We start from the raw sequence: 22,538 nt of genomic DNA on the forward strand, positions 1-22,538 counted from the left end.
CAAAAAAAAAAAAAAAAAAAAAGAAAGAAATATGCTATGCTATCAAGGATCAACATGTTAGCACTCTCTATTTTTTGTAGGCTACATGTATTTATAAATTGTGCAAATGTGAATGGTTTGAGTCATTCAGTCAGCAGAAGGATAGACATGAAACCTAAAATGATATTCAGTATGTATTTCAATGCACACTCATTCTCACAGCAATGCGATTGTTTACTGAGCACCCACCCTCAGCTATGTAATCCACACAGCACTTTGCACACAGGTACTATCAAGGCCCAGATGGGAAGATGAGGGTTATGGGGAAGTTGAATAACTGCCTAGGGCCACAACAGCTAACACATGACAGGATATAAATCCAGGCTGCCTGACCCCAAAGCCTGTGCTCTATTCACTACATTACAGCGCTAAAGAGAACCACCGGTGAACTTGACACCGGCCCTGCCCTCAAGGAGTTTATGGGTCAGGCAAGATGGGCTATAGGTTCAGAACATTGTGATTTAACCCACACGAGTGCTCCAGACAATAAGGACTACAAACCTATCACCTCTACCAGTGGCCACTTCCCAAAGGGCACAGAGAGACACCCTGGACTGAGCATCACAAGCAGCAGCTACTTGACTGGTTTAAGACGGATGATCAATGCAGCCCAAAGAGAGGTCCATAAGCCAAAGGAATAGCCAAGTCATGGCTAAATGTGATGCTCATTCCTCTTTGGCACTGTGCAGAAGGTCATGAGACACAGAGCCTGAGGGGCTGGGACCCTAGGCAGGGGACAGAAGGAGGAACAGCCCAGAGGCTGTACCCATGGAGGGCCTCAGAAGAGGGAGATGCAGGAGAGAGATTTTCCTTAAGGCCTGGCAGGCCAGCTGTGAACAAAGCAGGACTGTGGCTAAACATCCGATTCATCTCATCCTAGAATCTTCCCAGGCCCTGACTAGGCAAGGCTCCATACCTGTTCCTTCAATTAGACCTGGTAAATTATTTCCAAAAGTTACGAAAAAGTATCTTTTTGCAAGTTGCATTTATGTTGTTCAAATATGTCTTCGCTACCTAAGAAATTATTCCCTTTGAGTATTCACCATTCTTTTAAAAGTTCAGCAAACTAAAACAATAAAGTAAAATTAAAAGAAATGAAAACTGAGTCATGACAGTCTCTGTTATCTGTTTTAAAAGAGAGAAAGTTATCCTTAGAAAAAAGTGGAGATTTATGTATGATGCTGTTCATCAAAATGATATGAGTGACAGCAAAACGGTAAACATAACTATACTGTCCTACAGCAGGGGGTTGGCTAAATTACAAAGGAATAACATGGAGCATGAAAAACCACAGTTTCAAAGAATATTTAACGATGTGGGGAAATGCTAATGATGCAATGCTAAGCCCAGAGAAACAGGATATAAAGCTATATAGACAGCATGATTCCTATTGAGTAAAATATGTATGTTATATGTGAAGACGAAAAGGAAATAAACCAAAATGCTAATAGCTGGTTGATTTAAATTTTTCTCCTTTTTTTTTTTCTTATCTCTTTTTTGTTTTTCTATGAGGAAAAATGTATTTCCAAACATGTGGACTACCAAGCCCACTAGTACTGTGCTGTCTTAACTCAGGAAGGGAGCCAGGGTCAGGGCCAGGGGTTGCAACCCATCCTCCTCTGGGTTTGCTCCTTCAGGTTTTCAGAAAGTCACAGTAGAATAATGCTGGTACCAACTTCTCTTTTGGGACAAGGCACTGAGGAGCCAGATGGGGCAGAAATGTGGTGGAATGACAAAGGAACCAGTGGACTCAGCCACAGAGAAGAGAGGGCCCCAAGATAGCACCATGGCGGACAGTGTTCAAGGAGCCTGAGGCATACTACAGAATGCATCTCAAACAGACCTCGGGAAACCTGTGTAATTAAAAGAGATTGATCCCATCCTCAGAAGACACCAGTTTCTGTTCCATGTTTGTTTCACTGGCCTGGAATTTTCCCTAACTCTCGGGAAATCATGAGATGAAAAGAATTGGGAGCCAATTAAACAAGAACGTACTGTCTCTCTCCTTTGGCAGTGCCCTTCCCTTCCCCGGCCATCCCTGTGATCTAGTGCTTCTTGACCGGACCCCTCAGGCCTCCCTACTCCAGTCCCACCTCCTCCCAGGCCTCTAGAGAATTTTCTGAAGCCGCCACCTACTGTGTTTGTCCATCTCCTTTGGCAGTTGCCCATAGCCTCCTAGAAAGAATGCAAATGTTTCAGCCTGGCATTTAGGCCCCTGTCTACTCATTATTTCCCTGGCAGACCCTACACTCCAGGTGCCAAACTTCCTATGACACTGGAGTTCAGACAAGAATCATGTAGAGTCAAAATCATCCCTGAAAATCTTAAAAATATCCCAGAAAGTACACTCCTCCTGATTTTGTGCAGACAACCCTGAAGAACAATTTAAAGTTCAATAATGAGACTGCAGGAATGAGCACAGGTAAAATCTACATGCAGAGGACTAGGAATCCAATTTGCTTGGCCTTGAGGTTAACTATTAAATCCCCAGTGGGTATCAGGGTTGGATGGTGAACTCTTAACTTACCCCTGCTTTCCTACACAACCTACTCCATTCTGTTCTGAAGAGTAAGCTGCTATGGCCTTCATATAGAAGATTTCTTAGTTGTTCTGAGGATTCAGAATTAGTTCTCAACTCAGTCCACTAGTTCAATGAGAAGCACACTGCAAATGAAGTAAAGTTGCAGCTTCCCCCAAATGTCAGATCTTTCAAGCCTTCACATCTTTGCAAAGGCTTGGAATGTTCTTCTGCTGTCTTTATGCTTTTTCCACCAAGAGTCTCCTACTCCTCATTTTAGAACCAATTCAAACCTCCTCTGAGGACACATCATCTCCATATAACCCCATGGGCACCCACAGTTCTTTGCCTAGATTTTCAATCATGTGGTACATATGTTAACTGAACCTTAATTATCACCTCACGTATCTACTTCTACTTAGCCACAAGCTCTTGAGCACAACCCCAGTGTAGCTCTCTGGCACCAAGCACAGAGCGTGGCACACAGCAGACTCAGTCAGTGGAGAGTGGAGAAAGGAGTGGGTGACAAAATGCAGATGAAAGCTGCAGAGCAGGCTGTGGGTGTTCACTTGGTCTCATTTGTCTTCTGTCCTTGGCATGGGTGACCCTTCCTTGGCCAGGAAGCTCCAACCTAGACTGTGCTTTGAACCCTCTGCCCCACCACGGCCTCAGATGGCTGCGTGTGAAGCAGACAGGAGACTGGCTGTCAGAGCAATGTCTAAGATACTTTGAAAATGCAAAGCACTCCTACTGTGTATCAATACCAGCCAGGTGGCCACTTGTTCTGTCTCTGGAGCAGATAATACTTGTTTTTATCTTTATCACTTTAAGAAGTACAAAATAAGAAAAGCAAAAATAACTGAGTCTATTTTAGCCCTTGTGTTTTCCCCCTTCGCTCAGGAAACAGAAAGCAATTTGTTGGGTTGGGTCACCAGATAAAAGAAACAGGAATAGAAGCTAATTTTTAATGGCAAACTGCCCCAAGTACTAGGCCCCAATGTCACACTATACAAAAGACCTCAGTAGGGCTCCAAAAAGAGGATACACCACCCTTCACAGCCACTCCATTCAATATCACTTCTGCATATACAAATATAACTCTTTCAAAAATGACAATGGCCATGGATGTGGGGCGTCCCACTGAGCAATGATCACTTGGTGTGATGGAAAGGGTGTGGACCTGGGTTTGAACCTCAGCTCTGCAAGTTACTTAATCTCTCAGAGCTATTATGAGAATTAAACAGGTATCTAGCATAGGGCCTAGAGCAGGCTCTCAAAAATGGCAGGCATCATTACAATAATTCATAGTATTGGAAAATATTCATATTTGAAGCTCAGCTCTTCTGCAACTCAGTACTAATCTCTGGAATCGGGCTGGAATGGGAACTTATATTCTCTGCACTAGGATTTCTCCAAGTATGGTTTCTGGTCCACCTGCAGGGGCATCTTTTGAGGGAAGGGGATGTTTGTTAAAATGTGGACTCTTCGGGCCGGCCCGGTGGCGCACTCAGTAGAGTGCGGCGCTTGGGAGCGTGGCGGCGCTCCCTCCAAGGGTTCGGATCCCATATAGAGACCGGTCCGCTCACTGGTTGAGCACGGTGCGGGCGCGACACCGAGGGTTGCGATCCCGTTACCGGTCACGAAAAAAGACAAAAAGGAAAAAAAAAAAATGTGGACTCTTGGTCTGGTAAATCAGATTCTCTTGGGGTAGGAATCTGCATTTTAATAAGTCCCCAGATTATTTCAATACAAAAATGTTGAGAACTACTGCTCTGGACTATAGGCTACACAGGGGCCTGAATTCTCAAACACCTGTCAGAATGGCAGCCTAGTCAGACCATCCAGCAACACCCAGGAAGCTTCTAGAGGGTTGAGTATTCTCTACAAATGTGTGTCCATAACATCATTGAAAGTTGTTGTTTTGGTTCTGGACTGGGCCAACTATAGGAAGTAAAACTGTGGAGAAGGATCACTTTACCCTCAGGTATCCAGAGGTCCATGTTTCACAGGAAGAGGTGGGGACCCCTTAGGGCTTCCTTAAGCTGCCCGGCATGCTCTGGATGGAGAGTCACTGGCGAAGGCCTGAGAAGCCAATGACTCCTGAAAACAGGATGAGTCTGACGCCTCCCAACTTATTCCTAAGAATCCGCTGTGGCCTATAAGTTTTATCCTGAAGCTTCACAGAGAGACTCCCCACCCACCTGGAGCCCAACACCAAGACTCTGGCAGACCTGGGCAGGCATAGCATGATGGCACACAGCCTGAGAGTAGGCACACCAGCTGTTTAAATTCTATCTGTTCCTGTTACTATAACCTTCAGGTGCATCTAGTTTCTCCATGTTCCTACCACACCTATCTTTACAAGTCTGAAATTATACGTGGGAGTGTGTGTGCACACCTGTATGTAGTGTAGTGTAAACACACACAGGGCTTTGCATACATATGGGAGGGTGAACCACACAAACATCCTTGGGTCCAGTTCCCTCGTGGATAGACCAAGTGACCAAGGACTTTTCCAAAACTGAGCTTGAAGTTTCTCACTTTTGATTACCCTGTGAGGCAAAGGAGACTCAGATTACATATGTAGAGACAAGGACCCAAATCCCCAAATTCACACTCACAAGGTCCCAGTCCCACCACTCCTTGACTAAGGAGTGTAGAAGGTTTCAGGGTGCAAAGATCCTAGAGCTCAAAGAAAGAAAAAAACTCAGAGGAACATGAATGGCATTTGACCTCAAATGTTCTTGTTTCCATTTCTGCCTTTAAACTTAAAGGGAAATCTCAAGGGACCCAGATTCTTATGGGACTATAATCCTTCTTATGTTCAAAAGACAGGGGAGTTTTACAGCCCTAGAGAGCTCTGTGCTGTGTTTTAGACGCTGCCTTATAGTGACATAAGCACAGCCAAATGTGGTTTCTAGAAAAGGTTAAGCACCTTAAGTACAGACCCAACATACAAGATTCTTGCAGCCTCCCAGCCTAGTTAGCAAGCCTCCAGCCAGATCACGACTGGCTGACTCATTCTTGGATTTCACACCTATCTACTTGTGCTGACAATGAGTACCTCTCCCCTGCCCTACGGCCAACCCATAGCACAGGTAGTTGTGCTACTTGGTCTTGGGGCTGTAAGGACTCTATGCTTGATCTGGGGAGAAGTTCACCAACCCTCTCAATAGGAAACTCTAGAGAATTGAGGTATCATTCTGCAGGCAGCTTTGGTAAACTGATTTTATGAAAAAAGCATGGGGAGGAGGAGGCAGAGCAGTGGCACAAACTCTCCCACAATGGTTTCATCTATTTTTAAATGGACTGTAGAGGCCCTGGCTCACTGGAGTGCCTCTTTGCCTGTGTCATAAGAACGGAGACTCAATTCAGAGGTGTGTCAGGAGGGAAAGATTCTTGGGACTTGCCTGCCCTGGGCTCAGCCTCTGGTCCTACTCTATCACCTGCAACTGATAACAAAATGGCAACTATGCTTTGGGTTCAGGGACAACAACACAGTACATCAAGCTCCACACACAGGCCACAAGGGACAAAAGATTAGAATGGCTGGAGATGCCATTCCACCAGGTCCTATTTGGAGAAGCAGGAAGGCTGGCCTACAGGGCTCTGGAAGAAGCCAGAGAGGCTAGTGAGGACCAGTATTGGGGTTCAGAGTGGTTACCAGAGTCCTGCCCTCACCAGCAGGGTGGGGATGGCACATGGCAGCTGTCACTGCTTCTGTAAAGTCCTTGCTGTTGCAAAAAAGGGCCAGTGGGATCCCCAAACTGGGCTTGGGGAGCATGGGCCTCAGTCTCCCAAATCTATACAAGGCGGGGTGGACTGGTGCCCTGTGACAGCCCTTGTATCTCTGACCAGGACCTCCTACTCCATCCCCAGCACCTAGGGGTATTCACAAATGTGTAGAGAAAAGCAAGTATTCACAGTGGCAACAAAAACTCTGCAGGGACAGAAAGGTCAGTCTGATTCATCTCTTTTAGATCCCATCCTGGTTATGGGTGTGCACAGAACATGGGAACTGGGAGACTTCTTGTGATTCTTGTATCTCTAAACTGATGTGCACAGCAAAGCTGGGTGCCATTATACAGTCACGCTCTTATATTATACAGAAAAAGCTCTTCAGGAAACTGTACATAAATGCACATTAACTGTTAATTAACTAACACCCCAATGGGATCATTGCTGAAGCCAGGAAAGAGCAGGAGTGTATATCTCAAGCACATCATTCATCTCATGGGTTGTCACAGCTATCTCCCCATATCACCAGTGGGAAAACTGAGCTTCAGAACAGTGTCATGTCTCCCTTATGTATACACAGCTAGCAAATGGCAGAGCCCAGACTTAAACCTATTGTGCAATCCCATGGCCATGTTGAGCCAGGCTGCCTCCTAATTTGAGCATCTTTCTAATACAGAAAGCATGGCACCCAAAAACAGACTGGCAGTAGCCATTCCCTGTCCTCTGGCACTATTGTGCCCCCCACCCCAAATCAGCCCAACCTGGGTAAGAAGGCAGCCTGAGAGGCTCCCTTTCACTTGTTACTGTAAACAGCTATCATATGCCAACTATATTTCACATCTACTTCCATTCTGGTCTTTATTCCAGAAACACTGTCTGAAACCAATAAGTGGTGCAAAAGAGAATTTAATGCACACTGTAGAAATGAAACTTAAACTATTTTAGAGACTTTAAAAAACCACACATATGACCACAATAAATAATAATAAATTTTAAATAATAAATAAATAAATTTTTAAAAATCACACATATGCATACTTGCACATGGATGTAATTTTTTTTAATGAAAACAAATCTCGTTCTAGCCTAAATATAAGCAGTCTCCATAGGAGGCCCTGGCTCAATGATCACATTCAAAATGACTATCTCTGCAACAAAGGCCAAAAATTGGGCCTGAGGAGCTCCATTTTGTTATGTTGCTCATTTTGTTTCATTCGTTTGTCCTAAGAGAACAAAAGGACAACCTCTGAATGCCAATTTTTTCTTACAAGGTGTAAATTCCATTTTCAAAGACAAACAGTGGCTGAGTTAAAAGACCAAAAGCTACCAAACCTTAAAGTGAAACCTCTTAGTCCCACACACCTCAACACAGCCAACTAGTAGAAATTAATACAGAGAGTGCCCCTGGGAACAACCCTTTTATGTACAGAGTAGACTTTAACAGCCAAGTAATTAAATACTCATAGTAAGGGCTTATAATTAAAACTCTGACAAACCTGCACCAGAGCAGCACAAGTAGGGCTGCTATAATATTTTTACAATTCCTTTTTATACATAAAGTATGATCCTTCTGCCGAAGTTTCCTCTATGTTCTTTGCCTGTGAAATAGTTTACAATAATAAGTAATTTGTTACCACAACTTCTAAAGTAATAATGGGTTTTCATCCAATTTTTTTTTTTTTAGCATATGAATTGTTTTGTCCTCTGTCCACTGGACTTGTATTTACAAGAGTTTCCCTAGTTGTTGTTTTTAAATAATTGGTATTGCCTTCACTTTCTCACATAGTATGTGATTTCGAGGTCTTCTCACCAGAGAAGTAAGGGAAATACAATGTGTGGTGTCTGCAATCATAACAATACACTGAATAGATGCAATTAGCCAAGGTGGTGAATAGGGACTGTTCTCACCCCATTGCCCTGTTTCACCAAAAAAGATTAAACTAGTACACATGCAACCCCAAGTCAGTGTGAGGTAGCACCTCCTACTGCAAAAGACAAAAGATCTAGAGGCAGCCATGTACTGGGGATTCATGTGCAGCCCCTGCCTCTCCCAACACAGTGTGGTTCTCTCAGCTGAAGCTGAGGCCCTATCTGCACCCACTAGAATTCAGAGCCAGGAACAGGGACTGGATGGGTTTGCCCAGCTAGCTGACCAGTATGTGGGCCACACCTGTGGAGCTGCCACCTGACCAATGCCTCCTGTGTCAAGAGCACAAGAACCAGTCATGTAGATGGCTCTTACCCTCAGAAGCTATCTGCTGTGCCGGGGACAGTCTGGGAAGTAAGAAAGGAAACCAAGAGGTAAAACATGGCCTCCACTAGAAGGAGACCTGTGGTGACAGGACTGAGCTGGCACCCTAACAGGAGGTATTGGGCCCTGGCACAGAGCAGGCCGGGCAGAAGCTTGGCTCCACTCTGCCCTGCTTCTCCCATCTCCAGCTCTCTCTGGCTTTGTCTTCTCCCCCACTTTGGAAAAGCACAAAACCACTTCTTTGTATCAAGTTCACAAACTGGGGTGGCTGACAAGGGTGGGGAGAGGCCTGGTATCCAGCTAGCAATCACAGAGCATGAAGTACTTTTAAATAATACACACACACATTGTTGTGAGCACTTGGTTATATTAGTAACACATTTTACCTAAGTGGGTGCAGAGGAGGCCAAGCTACTTGAAAGGATGGCATTTTAAGAAGCAAACAGTCTTCTGTGCTCCTCGCCCTAATGCACTTGCCTGGGTTTTCTTAAGAACATTTATGAAACTCAAACTCATATTGGTTTCCAGCTAGGACCCTTGCCTGGGGGGTGGCATTTTAAGAAGCAAACAGTCTTCTGTGCTCCTCGCCCTAATGCACTTGCCTGGGTTTCCTTAAGAACATTTATGAAACTCAAACTCATATTGGTTTCCAGCTAGGACCCTTGCCTGGGGGCTTAGAAGGGAAACCCCTGAGTCACAGGGCCAACTGTCCCCAGCTATCATGAGAGAATTCCACTGATCACGCCAGAACATGAGTCCTTTATCTCCACGAGACAGGTTGGAGGTTAGTGATTATAATAACTTGGCTTTTTATCTTTGCTCAGCATTGTCCAGCCCTGGAAGAGCCCAAAACGCTCATGAAAAGTCTGGCTGGCCCCTTGGGGTGATCTCTTCTCCAGTATTGAAAAGCAGGCACTCGGGCCGGCCCGGTGGCGCACTCGGTAGAGTGTGGCGCTTGGGAGCGTGGCGGCGCTCCCGCCAAGGGTTCGGATCCCATATAGAGACCAGTCCGCTCACTGGTTGAGCGCGGTGCGAGGACCAAAATAGTTAAAACACACAGAAAAGAGTCCCCACGGCTGCTCTTATTGAACTTGTGTCCAGAAAGTGCTTTCAACGTCTCACCTGGAGGACTCAGGCCCTGGCTGGAAGGACTAGAGGAGACAGCTCACAGACGCCAAAAAGAAAAGCAGGCACACCTAAGATGAAATCTCACTAACTGAGGTGCATTCCCAGTTCACAGCACAGGATGAGGCCACAAAACTTCGATCCATGAGTTAAATGGGCTGGAGAGGTAACCTTAGCTTCCACTAGCACACACCAGGTTTGGCAGGCACACCTAAGATGAAATCTCACTAACTGAGGTGCATTCCCAGTTCACAGCACAGGATGAGGCCACAAAACTTCAATCCATGAGTTAAATGGGCTGGAGAGGTAACCTTAGCTTCCACTAGCACACACCAGGTTTGGTAAGGCCTCTGAATGTTGATACTCCTGCCTGAGCAACTGCACAAAGGCAGTAGAGGCAAGATGGACGGAGCTCGCATCTCTCTTTGAATCCGCACAAACACCCACAATTTGTAAGAAGAAGAAACTGAGGCTCAGGAAGATGGGGTGATTTGGCCATATCGCTAAGTGCCTCTACCATCTCGTGGAAGTTGGCCTAGTCCATGCGGAATTCGCCACCAGAAAGAAATCTCCTTGATGGTAGGGGCAGGGTCTTATTTACACTATCAGTGCACCAAATGCCTGAAACACAGTAAGGTGCTCAATTAACATCTACCAGAACAAGCCACTGAAATGAAATGTGGTAAATGAAAGCCTTGATGATGGACGCTGTCACATGGGTTAGGGTTTTCCTGAATTAAGAAGAGGGCTGAGCAACAGAAAAATGAGGCCCATGGGAAAGAGAAGCAGAAAAGGACAAGAGGACTCCACAGACCCACCACCAATGCAGTGGCTCCTGGCTTCTCCCTCTGCTGCCTGGCAGTGGCTGCAGAGCAGGAGAAAGACAGGGCCCTGTAAAAGGGAATAGCCTGGGACAAGAGGCACTGGGATCTGGCCAGCACTTCCTGAAGAGCCTCTCTATAAGCAAGAGCCTGGGGACACAGCACAATCCCTCCTGGAAACCCTGGGCCTCCTTTGGTAGAAAGCAGGTCACTGGGCTCCACAGGCTCAGACAGACTCTCCGGGGCACTCTGAGCTTGTCTCCATACACCTCCCTTCCTCAGGATCTCTGCCTTGGTCCCTGGGCCTGTGGATCTGCCCCTACAAGGGCAACTCTGTCACATACAGCCCCTCTCCAAAGGAAACCAAGGTGATCCCTTTGTTTGGGTATGGAGGCCTATTCTCAGGGAGCAGGATGTCTCATTTCAGGTCTCAGCCCTCTTTTTAACCTATTACTCATGGAGTGCTCACTCAGTGCTAATATTTCTACAAACATTATTTCACATAGTCCTCACAACAAGCCCACAAGGTGAGTGCTATCATAATTGCCATTTTTCAGATGAGAAATCTGAGGACTCAGAAAAATTTCAGAGTGACTATAAGAGCCCCAACACTGTCCATCACAAACCCACAAGAGTTCCACCTTATTATGACTTACACAGCAAAAAGGCCAAGGAAGCCTAATGCATGAACAGCCTTAAAATGAAGACCAACATCTCCACAACTCAGTTTATTAGTCTGGCCCAGCTTAGAGCTAAAGTCTACGCAGGGTTGAGGGGCTAGGCAACTCCAGGGGGCTCTTTCTCTTTCCTTGGCATGACAAAGGAAGGCAGCTCAATCGTGAGACTGTCCCAGGAAGAAGGCAATGAGGCAGGCTACTGGGCCATGTGGCTGGGGTACTAAGGGTTTGCTGAAAGCCGTTAATCACCAAGGAGGTATTCAATCATGTGGGAACAGGGCTCAGAAATGTGTCACATAGGAAAACCAAGGCCAGGTGGCCTCCCTGTTTTCATTTCCTCTGGGTGGCAGCATCAAGACGACAACCCAGCTCTCCGAGAGCGATGGCATGTGATTGAGAAGGAAACAATCTTCCTCCTCTCCCTCCTGGGTCCAAGTCTGACTAGCAAGGGACCTTGAGGAAGGTCACCTCACTAGGCCTCAGTTTCTCCATATGTGAATGAGCACCCCCTGCCCCCTGAAGCTGCTGGCAGAGTCAGAAGGATCCTGTATATAAAGAGCATGGGCCCAGTGCCCAGCACAGTGCTCAATATGACATACCCAGCACCCTCCATCCTCATTGTCTCCTCCACGGGAACTGCATCTAAAGAAGAACAAAAAAACACTATACACAGAGAGAAAGGGCTGAGAAAGGCCAAGAGACTCTATACAGTCCTACAAAGACCAACTTTGAATCTGAAAGCCCATAGTAGTTATCCATCACTGAAGTCTGGGTTCTGACTCAACAAGACATTACAGAAGTTCATATGATATCCCCAAAGCAGGGGATGGGGGGTGGGGGCAAGAAGGCCATGGAGACAGCAAAAGGAGAAACTATGCCCAATTATCTGGAGCATCAAGAAATCAATACAGTCATCTTTTTTCCCCCATAAGAAACAATAATTCACAATTGCACAGAAACAGAAAACCAAGGCAACCTTTCTGGAAGGCACATCAGTAACATGTACCAAGAGGCTTAAAAATGTTCCTGCCCTCTTGGCCTTTCCATTCTACTTCCAACATAATAATCCACAAAGCAGACACAGACTTAGATGCTTAGTCACTGTTAATTGCAACAGCAAATAAAACAGCTCCTTTACCCAACAACCAGGAGATAGTTACATGTTAAAGACATTTTGATACATCCACACAACCGCAGTCCTACAGACCATTAAAATGCATGGAATTAGCAATTTTAATGCTGTGGGAATATAATGATAACTACTACCAAGAGAAAAAAGCAAACAAATATAGTTTTCTATAATTATATGTTCATCATGGAGTGGGCTATATAAAAAACACAAACAACATAAACATATAGGAAAAAATATCAACTGTGGCAATTAGCAGGTATTGGGGCTAGGAGAAATTTTTATTTTATACTTTATACTATGGTACATTTTCTGAATGAAAAAAAAATCAAAATGAATTACTTGAGTAATCAGATAGAAACTCTCAAGGTTAGACTGGAAATTACATTTGTAAACTAAACACCAGCGCCTCTCCCTTCACTTAGCCCCAGCAGCCCCCTGGACAACTCCAGCACTGCTGAGGACCAAAATAGTTAAAACACACAGAAAAGAGTCCCCACGGCTGCTCTTATTGAACTTGTGTCCAGAAAGTGCTTTCAACGTCTCACCTGGAGGACTCAGGCCCTGGCTGGAAGGACTAGAGGAGACAGCTCACAGACGCCTTGGCTACTTACCCATAATGCCACAAGAGAAAAGTGTAGGTCCTTGACTCATCTTCTCTGGCGTGTGCTGAAAACAACCAGAAAAGCTATTCACTCTTCAAGTCATAAGAAGCATGTCTGCACATGACTCTGCACTGATCCCTTGCTAAAGTCACAGTTAAAGGGGTAACTGTCCTTTGCCAATGTCAGATTAGGGAAAGGAGAAAAAAATATTTGAAGAGACAACATCTGCTCAGAATTAGGCCTGGACGCTTTGTCCCAAGTCTCCAGTGAGTTATGGAGTACATCAAGTTAATGGGCTTTAAAAACACACAAAAAGCCCCATGACTTCTGACACGAGGGGATTTTCCACATAAGTGATGTGGAGGAGGGCACGGGAGGGAGGTGTGATGGTAAACAGTCAAATAAACTGCTGGGCTGAAAAGAGGCCGGGAGAGGAGGGGACCTCCCTGGGGACAGGAAGAACTTCTAGTGAAGAGCAGAGGGCCCCACATCCCACTCCCGGATCCCTCCTTCAAGTTACATGGAGAACAGTTCTTCCTTCTCTATGTACAGGTATCAGGTAAAGATCAGGAGGGTTGGCCTCCGCTCTACAGGCTGTTTTGCAGATATAGAGAGGCCCCCCGAGGCATTCTCTCTGAACTGAAACAAAAACTCAAAGGTTATATATATTTGGTCTCAACATAACAGCTATGGCTTTTGAACTCCTCGGCACCGTATTTCCACAGTTTCCCTTTCCACTGTAAACATCTCCCCTCACATCCTACACCTGGCCTCAGTTGAACACTATGGCCACTGGGTGAAAATAGAAGCCTACTGAGGCCTAGAATCCCAAACCCAGGGCACTTGCTCCATGGCTACACAGTAAACTAAGCATGGAGTATTTTGGGTGTTCCTGGTGCTAGCTGACAGCCAGGTCAAGAGCCTGACCTCTGGTGAGAAGACTGTGCCCAGTCAGGACCCCTGGAAGAAGGTCTGCCCCAAATATTCCAAAGACTCGCTCACTCACTCATCCACTCATTTAGTAAATATGTGCCGGTAATTATTCATGTGCAGGCTGTATAACAGGCTGATCATGCAGCTGTGAAAGAAGCTGTCAGCCCCAGAGGAAACAACCTGGCATTGAGGGCTCTGACTTCTGAGAGGAGCACCCAATGCCCTCCCACCCCAAAATGACAGGAACAGGCAAGACTTCCAAGCTGAGAAGTGGGTGAAAGCCCAGGTTCTGGCTCTTTAAGGTCTGGAAGGAAGGTGGGGCTGACTAGAAATACCTGGCCCACCCAGATAAGAGGGTGGCACGTGCCTGGCACCAGCTCCTTGCCCCCTTCCCCAGCTGCCCAATCCAGGGACCTTTGTACTTGGGCAGCAGTGTGTTCATCCCATAGGTTGTTAAGAGTCCATCCTGACCAGCCCAGGGACACAGAGATTAAGGAGGGCTCATGCTTCATGGAGGACAGAGTCATGCAGACAACCGTAACACTACAGAGACACAGAGACTAAAAGGGGGCCCAGGGCATGTGTGCTGGGGTAGGAGTGGAGGTCAATGCTGGCTTCCTGGGGGAATACCTGAGCTGATGTTGAAGGAGCTGACAGGGGAGAATGGGGTGGGGCAGTCCTTCTCCAGTCCTGCCTCCTAGGTGTAAAACAATTCTTATGCTATCAAGCCAGGTCACCCTCCTGGATTCCAATGACGAAGCCATCTACAGCCATCCATGGCAATATGTGGAAAGAGTTAAAGATGGCTGCACCTGCCTCACTCCCAGCTGACATGGTTAACACTGCAGGATGCACAGCTGAAAGCCCACACCCAAGTCACCCAAGGAAAGGAAGGTAACAAACACGTGAGGGCCCTGCCACCAGGGCTATGCCACCTACACAGCCAAGTGCACAGCCTGCAGAAGCCAGGCACAACACTTGCTCCCAGGGGGAGGGTTCAGAGAAAGAAGTCAGATTGGTCCACAGCCAGGGGCCCTGCATACTGAGGGAGACAGCTGCCAGTGCTAAAGGAGGACCCAGGCACGAGGAAAACACCCGCAGGGGAACCACAGCCCACACTCTGTGCTTGCCAGGTGGGCCAAGGCAATCTAGGCTGGAGCCTACAGAAACCCACACCCGGATGGGGGCTGGGGAAAGCAGAAGAGAGTAGGAGCACTGGAGTGGCTTGTTTGCTTCACTGGCACGCAGGAGTCACTAAGGAGGGCTTGGGGTTTTCCAGACAAAAGAAGGAAGCAGAAAGTGAGCCAACCCCTGCCTCATTGGTGGAAAAGTGCTCACTGGCATTCTCCTCCCACTAAGCTAACGTGCTTTAGACCCAGAGCACCACAGAGCCCTCCCAGAGAACATGGACACATGGCACCAGCCACCGTGCATGAGATGCTGGGGTTTGTCAGCCTATGTCAAGGCCTGCAGAGGAAAGCCACTGGGGCAGCACCCAGGGCTCCCCAAGCCACCATTCACTCATTCACTCACTTGCTCATTCATTCGCTCAACAAGTACTTATTGGCATTTGCTACAGATGTCCAGAGTAGCCTGCCATTTCCCAGGTTGGGAAGACACTTCCTATACCCCAGAGCTGCTCCAGCTCCAAGACACCACCATCCCCCACCGAACATACCTCCTGTCTAGTCTCCTGGCCTGGCCCAAATTCTCTCTCCACCCAGAACCAAAGTCATCTTAAAGAAGAGATCAGACTACTGCCTTCCTCTCCAACTTCCCATAGCAACCAGAATAAAATCTGGGCCATTCCCTCTCCCCAACAGCACATCAGGACCACATGAGCCAGACCCCAGCACCCTCATCCCTACTGTCAGTCCCTCTTCACTCACACTGCCAATCACTGCCACCTCAGGGCCTCTGCATTGGGATCCTTACATGACAGGCTCTGTGTCCTCGTTCCTGTCCTGTGGCTTCCTCAGCAGCCTTCCCTGGACATCCTTGTGACATAGTGCCCTCTCAGCCCATGCTTTTCTCTTCCACGTGTTACTTAACATTACACAGCATGCATCAGTTCATTTATTCTTGTGCTTATTCTCTGCTCCACGAGAATAAAAGCTTCTTGAGGAAAGGGAGGCTGTCTTATTCACAATATTTCCAACACTAAGTGGCACCACAGCTATGGACACCTGTCTGCACCAACCTGTCTTGCTCCTGCTGCCCACACATCCAGCAGATGCCAGGCTGATGGAAACAGGGTTTTACTGGGCAGAACCTACTGCTTCCCCAAATTGCTGGGCTCATGCAAAGTCGAAACTCAGTGGCAAAGAAGAGAGAGCACCAGCCTGAGAGTCAGGGCCACCCCTCAGGCCAGCACAGGCTCTTCACGCCATCCTCCAGTGCTCCACCAAAAGGTGCCAGTGGACCAATAATCGTGTGCACTGCAGTTTCACAACCTGAAGAAATGACATCACCATTCTCCTCTGTTCTCGGTGAGCGGCCTTTGCTCCTCTCATTGATCAGATGAAACTGCATGGCCAAGTGGTGAAGCCCCCCTTCTCCTGCTAGTAGCACTCCAATTTTGCATTGGGATAACTTCCCCCTTCACCGGATAGAGTCTCGGTGGCACCACCAACCACAGCACCTCCATCTCCCCTGGCCACAGGGCGGGCACAGAACTCAGGCTTAGCTGACCTGACCGTCAATCATTCCGTGGCTCTGACTCCTGAACCAATGGGATGCTGGGGCTGATTCGCCCAGTGGGGAGACCTCAGTCTGCCCATGAACACCTGCTTCCGAAGTCCTCCCAGTTGCCTGGCCCTGCTCTTTAAAGGGTCTGATTCACTATTTCTTCTCCAGTCCTGTGAGCTCTCTCCCATGGCTCCAATGAGTTCTCTTTTGGTGTGAGTTAGCTAGAGATGGTCTCTGTCAACTACAAATGAGGAACCCTGACTAATGTCACACTGTACCTCAAGATGGGATCAAGGCCCGGTCTTGCTCTCTGAGCCCAGTCTGTGAGGGTAGGCAGGTGGTGACCAGGCCAGAATATCATGTACCCGACAGCATCCCAGGGTGTCAGGCCCCAGACACACTCTGATCACTGGCAGGTTTCCCTGGGTCCAACTTCATGTGGGCAAATAAAACTGAGTTGCCGCTTGGCTCCAGGTTGGCTGAGCCTTTATTTCTAGTCTACCCAGTACATGATAAATTCCTGCTGGTGTGTGCCATTTGTGCAGCCAGCCTTTCTTCTTTTTTTTTTTTTTAAGATGACCAGTAAGGGGATCTTAACCCTTGACTTGGTGTTGTCAGCACCACACTCTCCCAAGTGAGCAGCCAGCCTTTCTAACCCTTCCAACCCTCTGTACCCACAATGGGAAGGATCAGCAGATCACCACATGTTGAGGCCTGCCAGGCCCAGAGGGAAACTCTCAGCCCCCTGTGGTTTCACAAGACATTCAGTGTCTGTGCAGAAGCAAGCACCCCAACCCTAGCTGAGGTTTGCAGTGAAACAAGGGCACATTTCCCCTTTGTCTTTCTCCCACTATGAAGCCTCTGTTCCCAAGCCCACCACAGGGCAGGGCCTCACTTCTGTGAGACTCCTTAAATCACAAAAGAAGGTTTTTGGAATCAGATCCTCACAAGAAAGGCAAAAGCTGGAAATCAAATTGAGACTTCTGGGTAATCTGTCTGACTAAAGGAAGGAGCCCTGACTTAAATTAAGGCTCCAAATGAGGAGCTAGTCCATGCAGAAAACGCCAGACTATACCCACGGTTCTTTACAGCTTTCTGCAGATTGATAAAGTGATCAAGTCACCTTTTCCCTCTCCTGACATACTGTTACAGGGAGCCATAGTGCAACAGGGAGAAACCCACGCTCATGCACTAGAGGGAAGGAAGTGGAGCACCCATGCCCCAGAAACAGAACTTGGTGAGACCATGGCAACAGAAAGCAGAAGGAAAATCCAGGCGTAAAAAGAGAAAGAGAAGCTGAGAAGGGAACAGCGCCCCTGGGTAGAGGCTCTCAAAGATGCTGATAGAGATATGGCAGCCCCAACTTCAGGTTCGGGTTAGCCATGGCATAGGTGAGCCCCTTGGTACCTTTGCTTGCCCAGGGTAAAAGGCATCAGACTTCCGTGTAGTCCTGGTGCACTTCTGAGTTCTTATCTCAGGCTAGCCTGTAACCTTCCAGGGATCCTGGCTGGGGCTATTGAGCCCAAAGTGCCAACTCGTCACGACCAGGAGTACGAAGACATGGTGCACATGAGGATGATGTCACGAGTTTAGGAAGCTGAAGCAAAACCTCATGTGCTTCCTCTGAACCTTTGCTTGCTGTCCAAAGCAAATGCTAACATCAGTTTATCTCACATTCTATCTCATGGATGTCATCACTAGACTGAGATTATTTGGGGTTTTTCTTCAGTTATTTACAGCACTTCTCTCCCCAAGACCTGGAGAAGCCCTGAGGTGATCTGTACAGAAAGGCACTGGGTAGAGCAGACAAGAGCCCGGACTTTAAGTCTGTGTCCTGGTGCCCTGCTTACCAGCTTGTGTTATGACCTGGGTGCACCTTCCCCTGAGCTCTTTGAGCAGCAGTTCCCTGTCTGTATAACAGGGTAGAGATGTACAAGCCCCTGCCCTCAGCAGGTGGTGTGAGGCTCCTATGGAGCAAGGGGAAAGGGAACTGGACCTCTGTAAGCATCCTAAGGTGCTGGGTGTAGCCACACTCTCACGCCTTCCTGCTGGCCCATCCTCCACTGGCCCTGTGCAAGCAGCACTGGGCCGGGCCAGGTCAGGACATGGCCAACACTCAACACGTGATACATTGACACACTGACAGACCAGAAAGCCCCTCTCCAAAGAGGCTGCTCCCCACAATTGACCTCCCATTTGGAGTCAAGGGGAGGGAAGAGAAGAGGAAGAAGACAAATAGGCCCAAAGTCCTGTACTGGGCCCAGACCAGCCAATAATGAAAGCAGCAGAAAGAAGGATACTTTTCAAAAAGGGGAGGGAGAATTCAGGAAGAAAGCGAAGATCCTAATCTGTAAGGCAGCAAGGTTGCATGCTGCAAAATCCCTTCCAAGGAGCCCACTTGCTTTCCTCTGACTTTTTCCCTTTCTGTGAGACGAGTTTTCCTTCCCTGGCTAGCGCCGGAAGGCCATACTCCTCTGACAGAGGCTCAGGCCACATCTCCTAGAAAAGCAGCTCAGCTGACCTTGGGACCACGTGCCCTGGAAGCAGCTCTGCAGCCAAGACCAGCCAGTACAACTCTGAGAAAGGATTAAGCACAGAGGCAGCTGCTGAGGCCAACCAGAATAGCTGGACCCAGGAAGAGTTCCTCCCTGGAGACCTCCACATGGCCCCTCACTATTGAGGTCACTCCTTTCTGGTCAGAGCTACTCTAGATATGTTTTTCAGATTTCCCCAGGAAAAGAAAATCACCAAACACGGAAAACAGAGCAACATGTATCTGCATCCACTCAGCCATAAATTTGAGCAGCAGTCAGAGTGGCACTAAAACAATGACAAGCTGAAAAGCAGCTGGGCAACAGGAACCTGAACACTCATTCGACTCTACAAATACTCATTGGGCACCTACCATGCACCAGGCTCTGGTTTTAGGCACTGAGCATTCAGCAACAAGCAAAAGAGACAAAATTTCCTGCCTTCATGAAGTTCCCATTCTAGTGTGGGGAGTCATTCAATAAACACAATTGACAGGTAAAATGTTACAAAATGTTAAGTGCCTAAGAGGAGACAGAGATAGGGAAAGAGGACAGAATGTGTGTTGGAGTAAGGGAAGTAGGAGGTGGTGGCAGGATCAAATTTCAGGCTGGGGCCAAAGAAGGAAGGAAGGGTGAGAGAGAGTCCTGCTACAGGGAGAGTGTCCCAGGCCACAGAAGTACAAAGACCCTGATGCAGTCTCACACTTGGCGTGTTTAAGCAAGGAGGCCAGTGTGGCTTGAGCGGACAAGCAGGGGAGAGAAGACATGAGGCCACAGCAGTCATGCGGACAAGACTATGTGGGCCTTGCACATCCTAGCAAGGGCTTGGGCATTTGCTCAGCATGAGATGGGAAGCCAGTGAAAGGCTCTGGGCAGGGGAAAGACAGATTTGACTTGTATTCCCTCCACCTTCTGGGTGGAGAACAGGTTAAAAGAACCAGAAGCAGGGGACCAATTATCAAAAGAATCCACATGAGAGAGGATGGCAGGCGGGAACAGGGTGGTGGCAGTGGGGATGGTGAGAAGTAATCAAAATACAGATGATATTAATTGTGAATTGGAAGGCAAGTAGTGATGGCAGAAGACCTGAATGGCCAGAGCAGCTCTACTTCCTACAATGACCAAGGTCGCCGTCAACTAAATACACACTGGGTGCCTGCTGTCCGGCCAAATCTAGGTCCCTGTCCCTGAGACTGGATGTGGACAGGCAAAGGGACCCCCGCAGGCCTCGTAGGCCTCATGGGCAGAGTGGATTGGTAAGAGCTGGAGAAACGAGACAAGGAGGGCCGCCAAGACCGGTGTCCAAACACCAGTCTGAGGGAAGAGGCCTGTACACAGGCCCAGGAAGTGGGTGGGTGGGACGGGACGAGACAGAACTGGTGAGGCAGTTACTGTCCTGCTCCAGGTCTCAGCAGCACATTTGTAAAATGAGGAGGTAGAACCCAACAGTTCTAAGACATGTCTACTCATCCTTCAAGGCCAAATCTAGCATCCCTGTTGTGTGAGACTTTCCCTGATGTGCCACAGCCAGGCTGGTCCTCCTCTACACCCTGGACTTAATGGTCCGTCCAGACTACTCTCCCTCTAGGACTTTCTCAAGGGCAAGAAGGACAAGGCTCATTTCTGACACATCTTGCTTTCTGAATTCCTCCAGCCCAACCCGACACACCGAAGGTGCTCTGTGAAGGCCTGAGGAATGAATGCACATTCAGTGGAAGTTCTTACCAGGGCCAGAGATCCAGACCTGTTGGCTCTAAGGCTTGGTTTCCACTGGCATGACATTGGGGAAGGAAGCCCATCAAGGGTGCTTGGTGTGGGTTCTTATAAGAGGCTTTAAAGGTGCCAGGAGGGGTCCTGGACGATATGACCCTGGGTGGTCCGTCCCTCACTGATCATGGAAGCTGCAGAGAGTTCTGAGGACTTACCCTTCTCTAAAACTCTTCTATCAGTGTTTATGCCTGAGCATGACTTCTTGCCCCGTCTGCAGGGGAGCAGCCCCCATTTGCTTCTTTATTTTTAAAAAAAGATGACCGGTAAGGGGATCTCAACCCTTGGCTTGGTTTTGTCAGCACCACACTCAGCCAGTGAGCTAACCGGCCATCCCTATATGGGATCCAAACCCGTGGCCTTGGTGTTATCAGCACCACACTCTCCCAAGTGAGCCATAGGCCGGCCCTTTTTTTTTTTTTTTAAAGGTTACTGGTGAGGGGATCTTAACCCTTAACTTGGTATTGTCAGTACCACACTCACACAGTGAGCCAACCAGCCATCCCTACATGGGATCCGAACCCGTGGCCTTGGTGTTATGAGCACTGCACTCTCCCGAGTGATCCATGGGCTGGCCCCTCTCTATTCACTTCTGAAGTACTGGGCTTGGAAGAAGGGTTCAGTCTACTTATGGAATTTAGCTGTCAGAGGTTGTTTTGTACATGATCTGAGAAAGCTGACTTATTTGCCTCTCTGCCCCAGCCTACCATAGTTTGGTCAGAGGACAACTTTGGCCGAGGATAGCCAGAAGGTGGCTGTCATCACGGCCTACCACCTTGGCGGCCAGACTGAGCCTTCTTTCTCCATTATCTCCCACCCCTGACATTCCTGAAGCAGGAGCTATCACTCTGTACTGCCCTTTGGAGATACAGACTTATCTTGGCTCCCACTCAGGACACCACCCCTCTTCTAGAAACCACCTTCCTTAACAAGTGGAGACAGAAGGAATGTCAGTCTTGGCCTGGCAGAACAGGGTGATGACCTTCCCCTTGTCACTCACCAGATGATCTCTAACCTGGGCTGGGCTACTTCCTTCTTGCAAATATTTAGCCAAGCTCTGGGTTCCTCTGTCCTGCCACCCAGCTGAAACGCCGCACAGAGCTCTACTCTTGGGTTCCTTGCACTTAGTTTGCTAAGCCTGGATGTTCAGTCCACATCCCCACCTGTACATCAGGCCTCAGAAAAGGTCATCAAAGAAATGAAGTCCACACTAGGTCCTTACCAGTTCAGTGTTGAAGGTCCTGTATGCTATGGAGTCAGCTCCCTGGTTGTTGAGGTTTTTACTTAGGATCATCACCATGGTAAGGACCTCAGGTGCTGAGCTCCATCCCAGGGTGGGCACAAGCCATCTCCAGTTGGGCAGACAGGCAACGGCAACGACTGGGCACCTCCCAGGAGACTGACATCAGCAGAAACAGCTCTCCATTGGCCACTCACCCTCGGAGTAGGGCCTTTCTGGGAAATGGCCAAGAATGGTCAACTCCCTGGAAAAACAAAAGAAAGGCAAAGGGATTCAGGACTTGGGAAGACCAGGGCCCTGAGAGAACGGCTCCTCCCCCTGGGCTGGAAACCTGGTGGGAATGAAAACACCTCCCTGCTAAAGGAGATGCATAATGGGTCACCAAGGCCCAGAATCACCTTCACACACCCCCACCCCTGCACCAAGCGGGCCTCAGGGCACCCCTTAAACCAACACCCTGGTGGACAGAGCAAGGA

The 22,538-nt window shown here is 48.1% G+C and overlaps 1 protein-coding gene across 1 annotated transcript in view; it reads right to left on the reverse strand.

The window, feature by feature from the left end:
- FAM53B (family with sequence similarity 53, member B) overlaps nucleotides 1-22,227 on the reverse strand; it is a gene marked incomplete at its 5' end in the record, with an annotated part of 101,384 nt that extends 79,157 nt beyond the window's left edge. The window contains 2 exons of the mRNA XM_008579915.1: nucleotides 12,913-12,967; nucleotides 22,045-22,227. Of these exons, the coding sequence (XP_008578137.1) occupies nucleotides 12,913-12,967; nucleotides 22,045-22,227 (238 nt within the window). The remainder of the gene's footprint in view (nucleotides 1-12,912; nucleotides 12,968-22,044) is intronic.
- Nucleotides 22,228-22,538: the final 311 nt, after the last annotated feature.

Source organism: Galeopterus variegatus, unplaced genomic scaffold (genome assembly GCF_000696425.1).
Source record: "Galeopterus variegatus unplaced genomic scaffold, G_variegatus-3.0.2 Scaffold1982, whole genome shotgun sequence".
Classification (NCBI taxonomy): domain Eukaryota; kingdom Metazoa; phylum Chordata; class Mammalia; order Dermoptera; family Cynocephalidae; genus Galeopterus; species Galeopterus variegatus.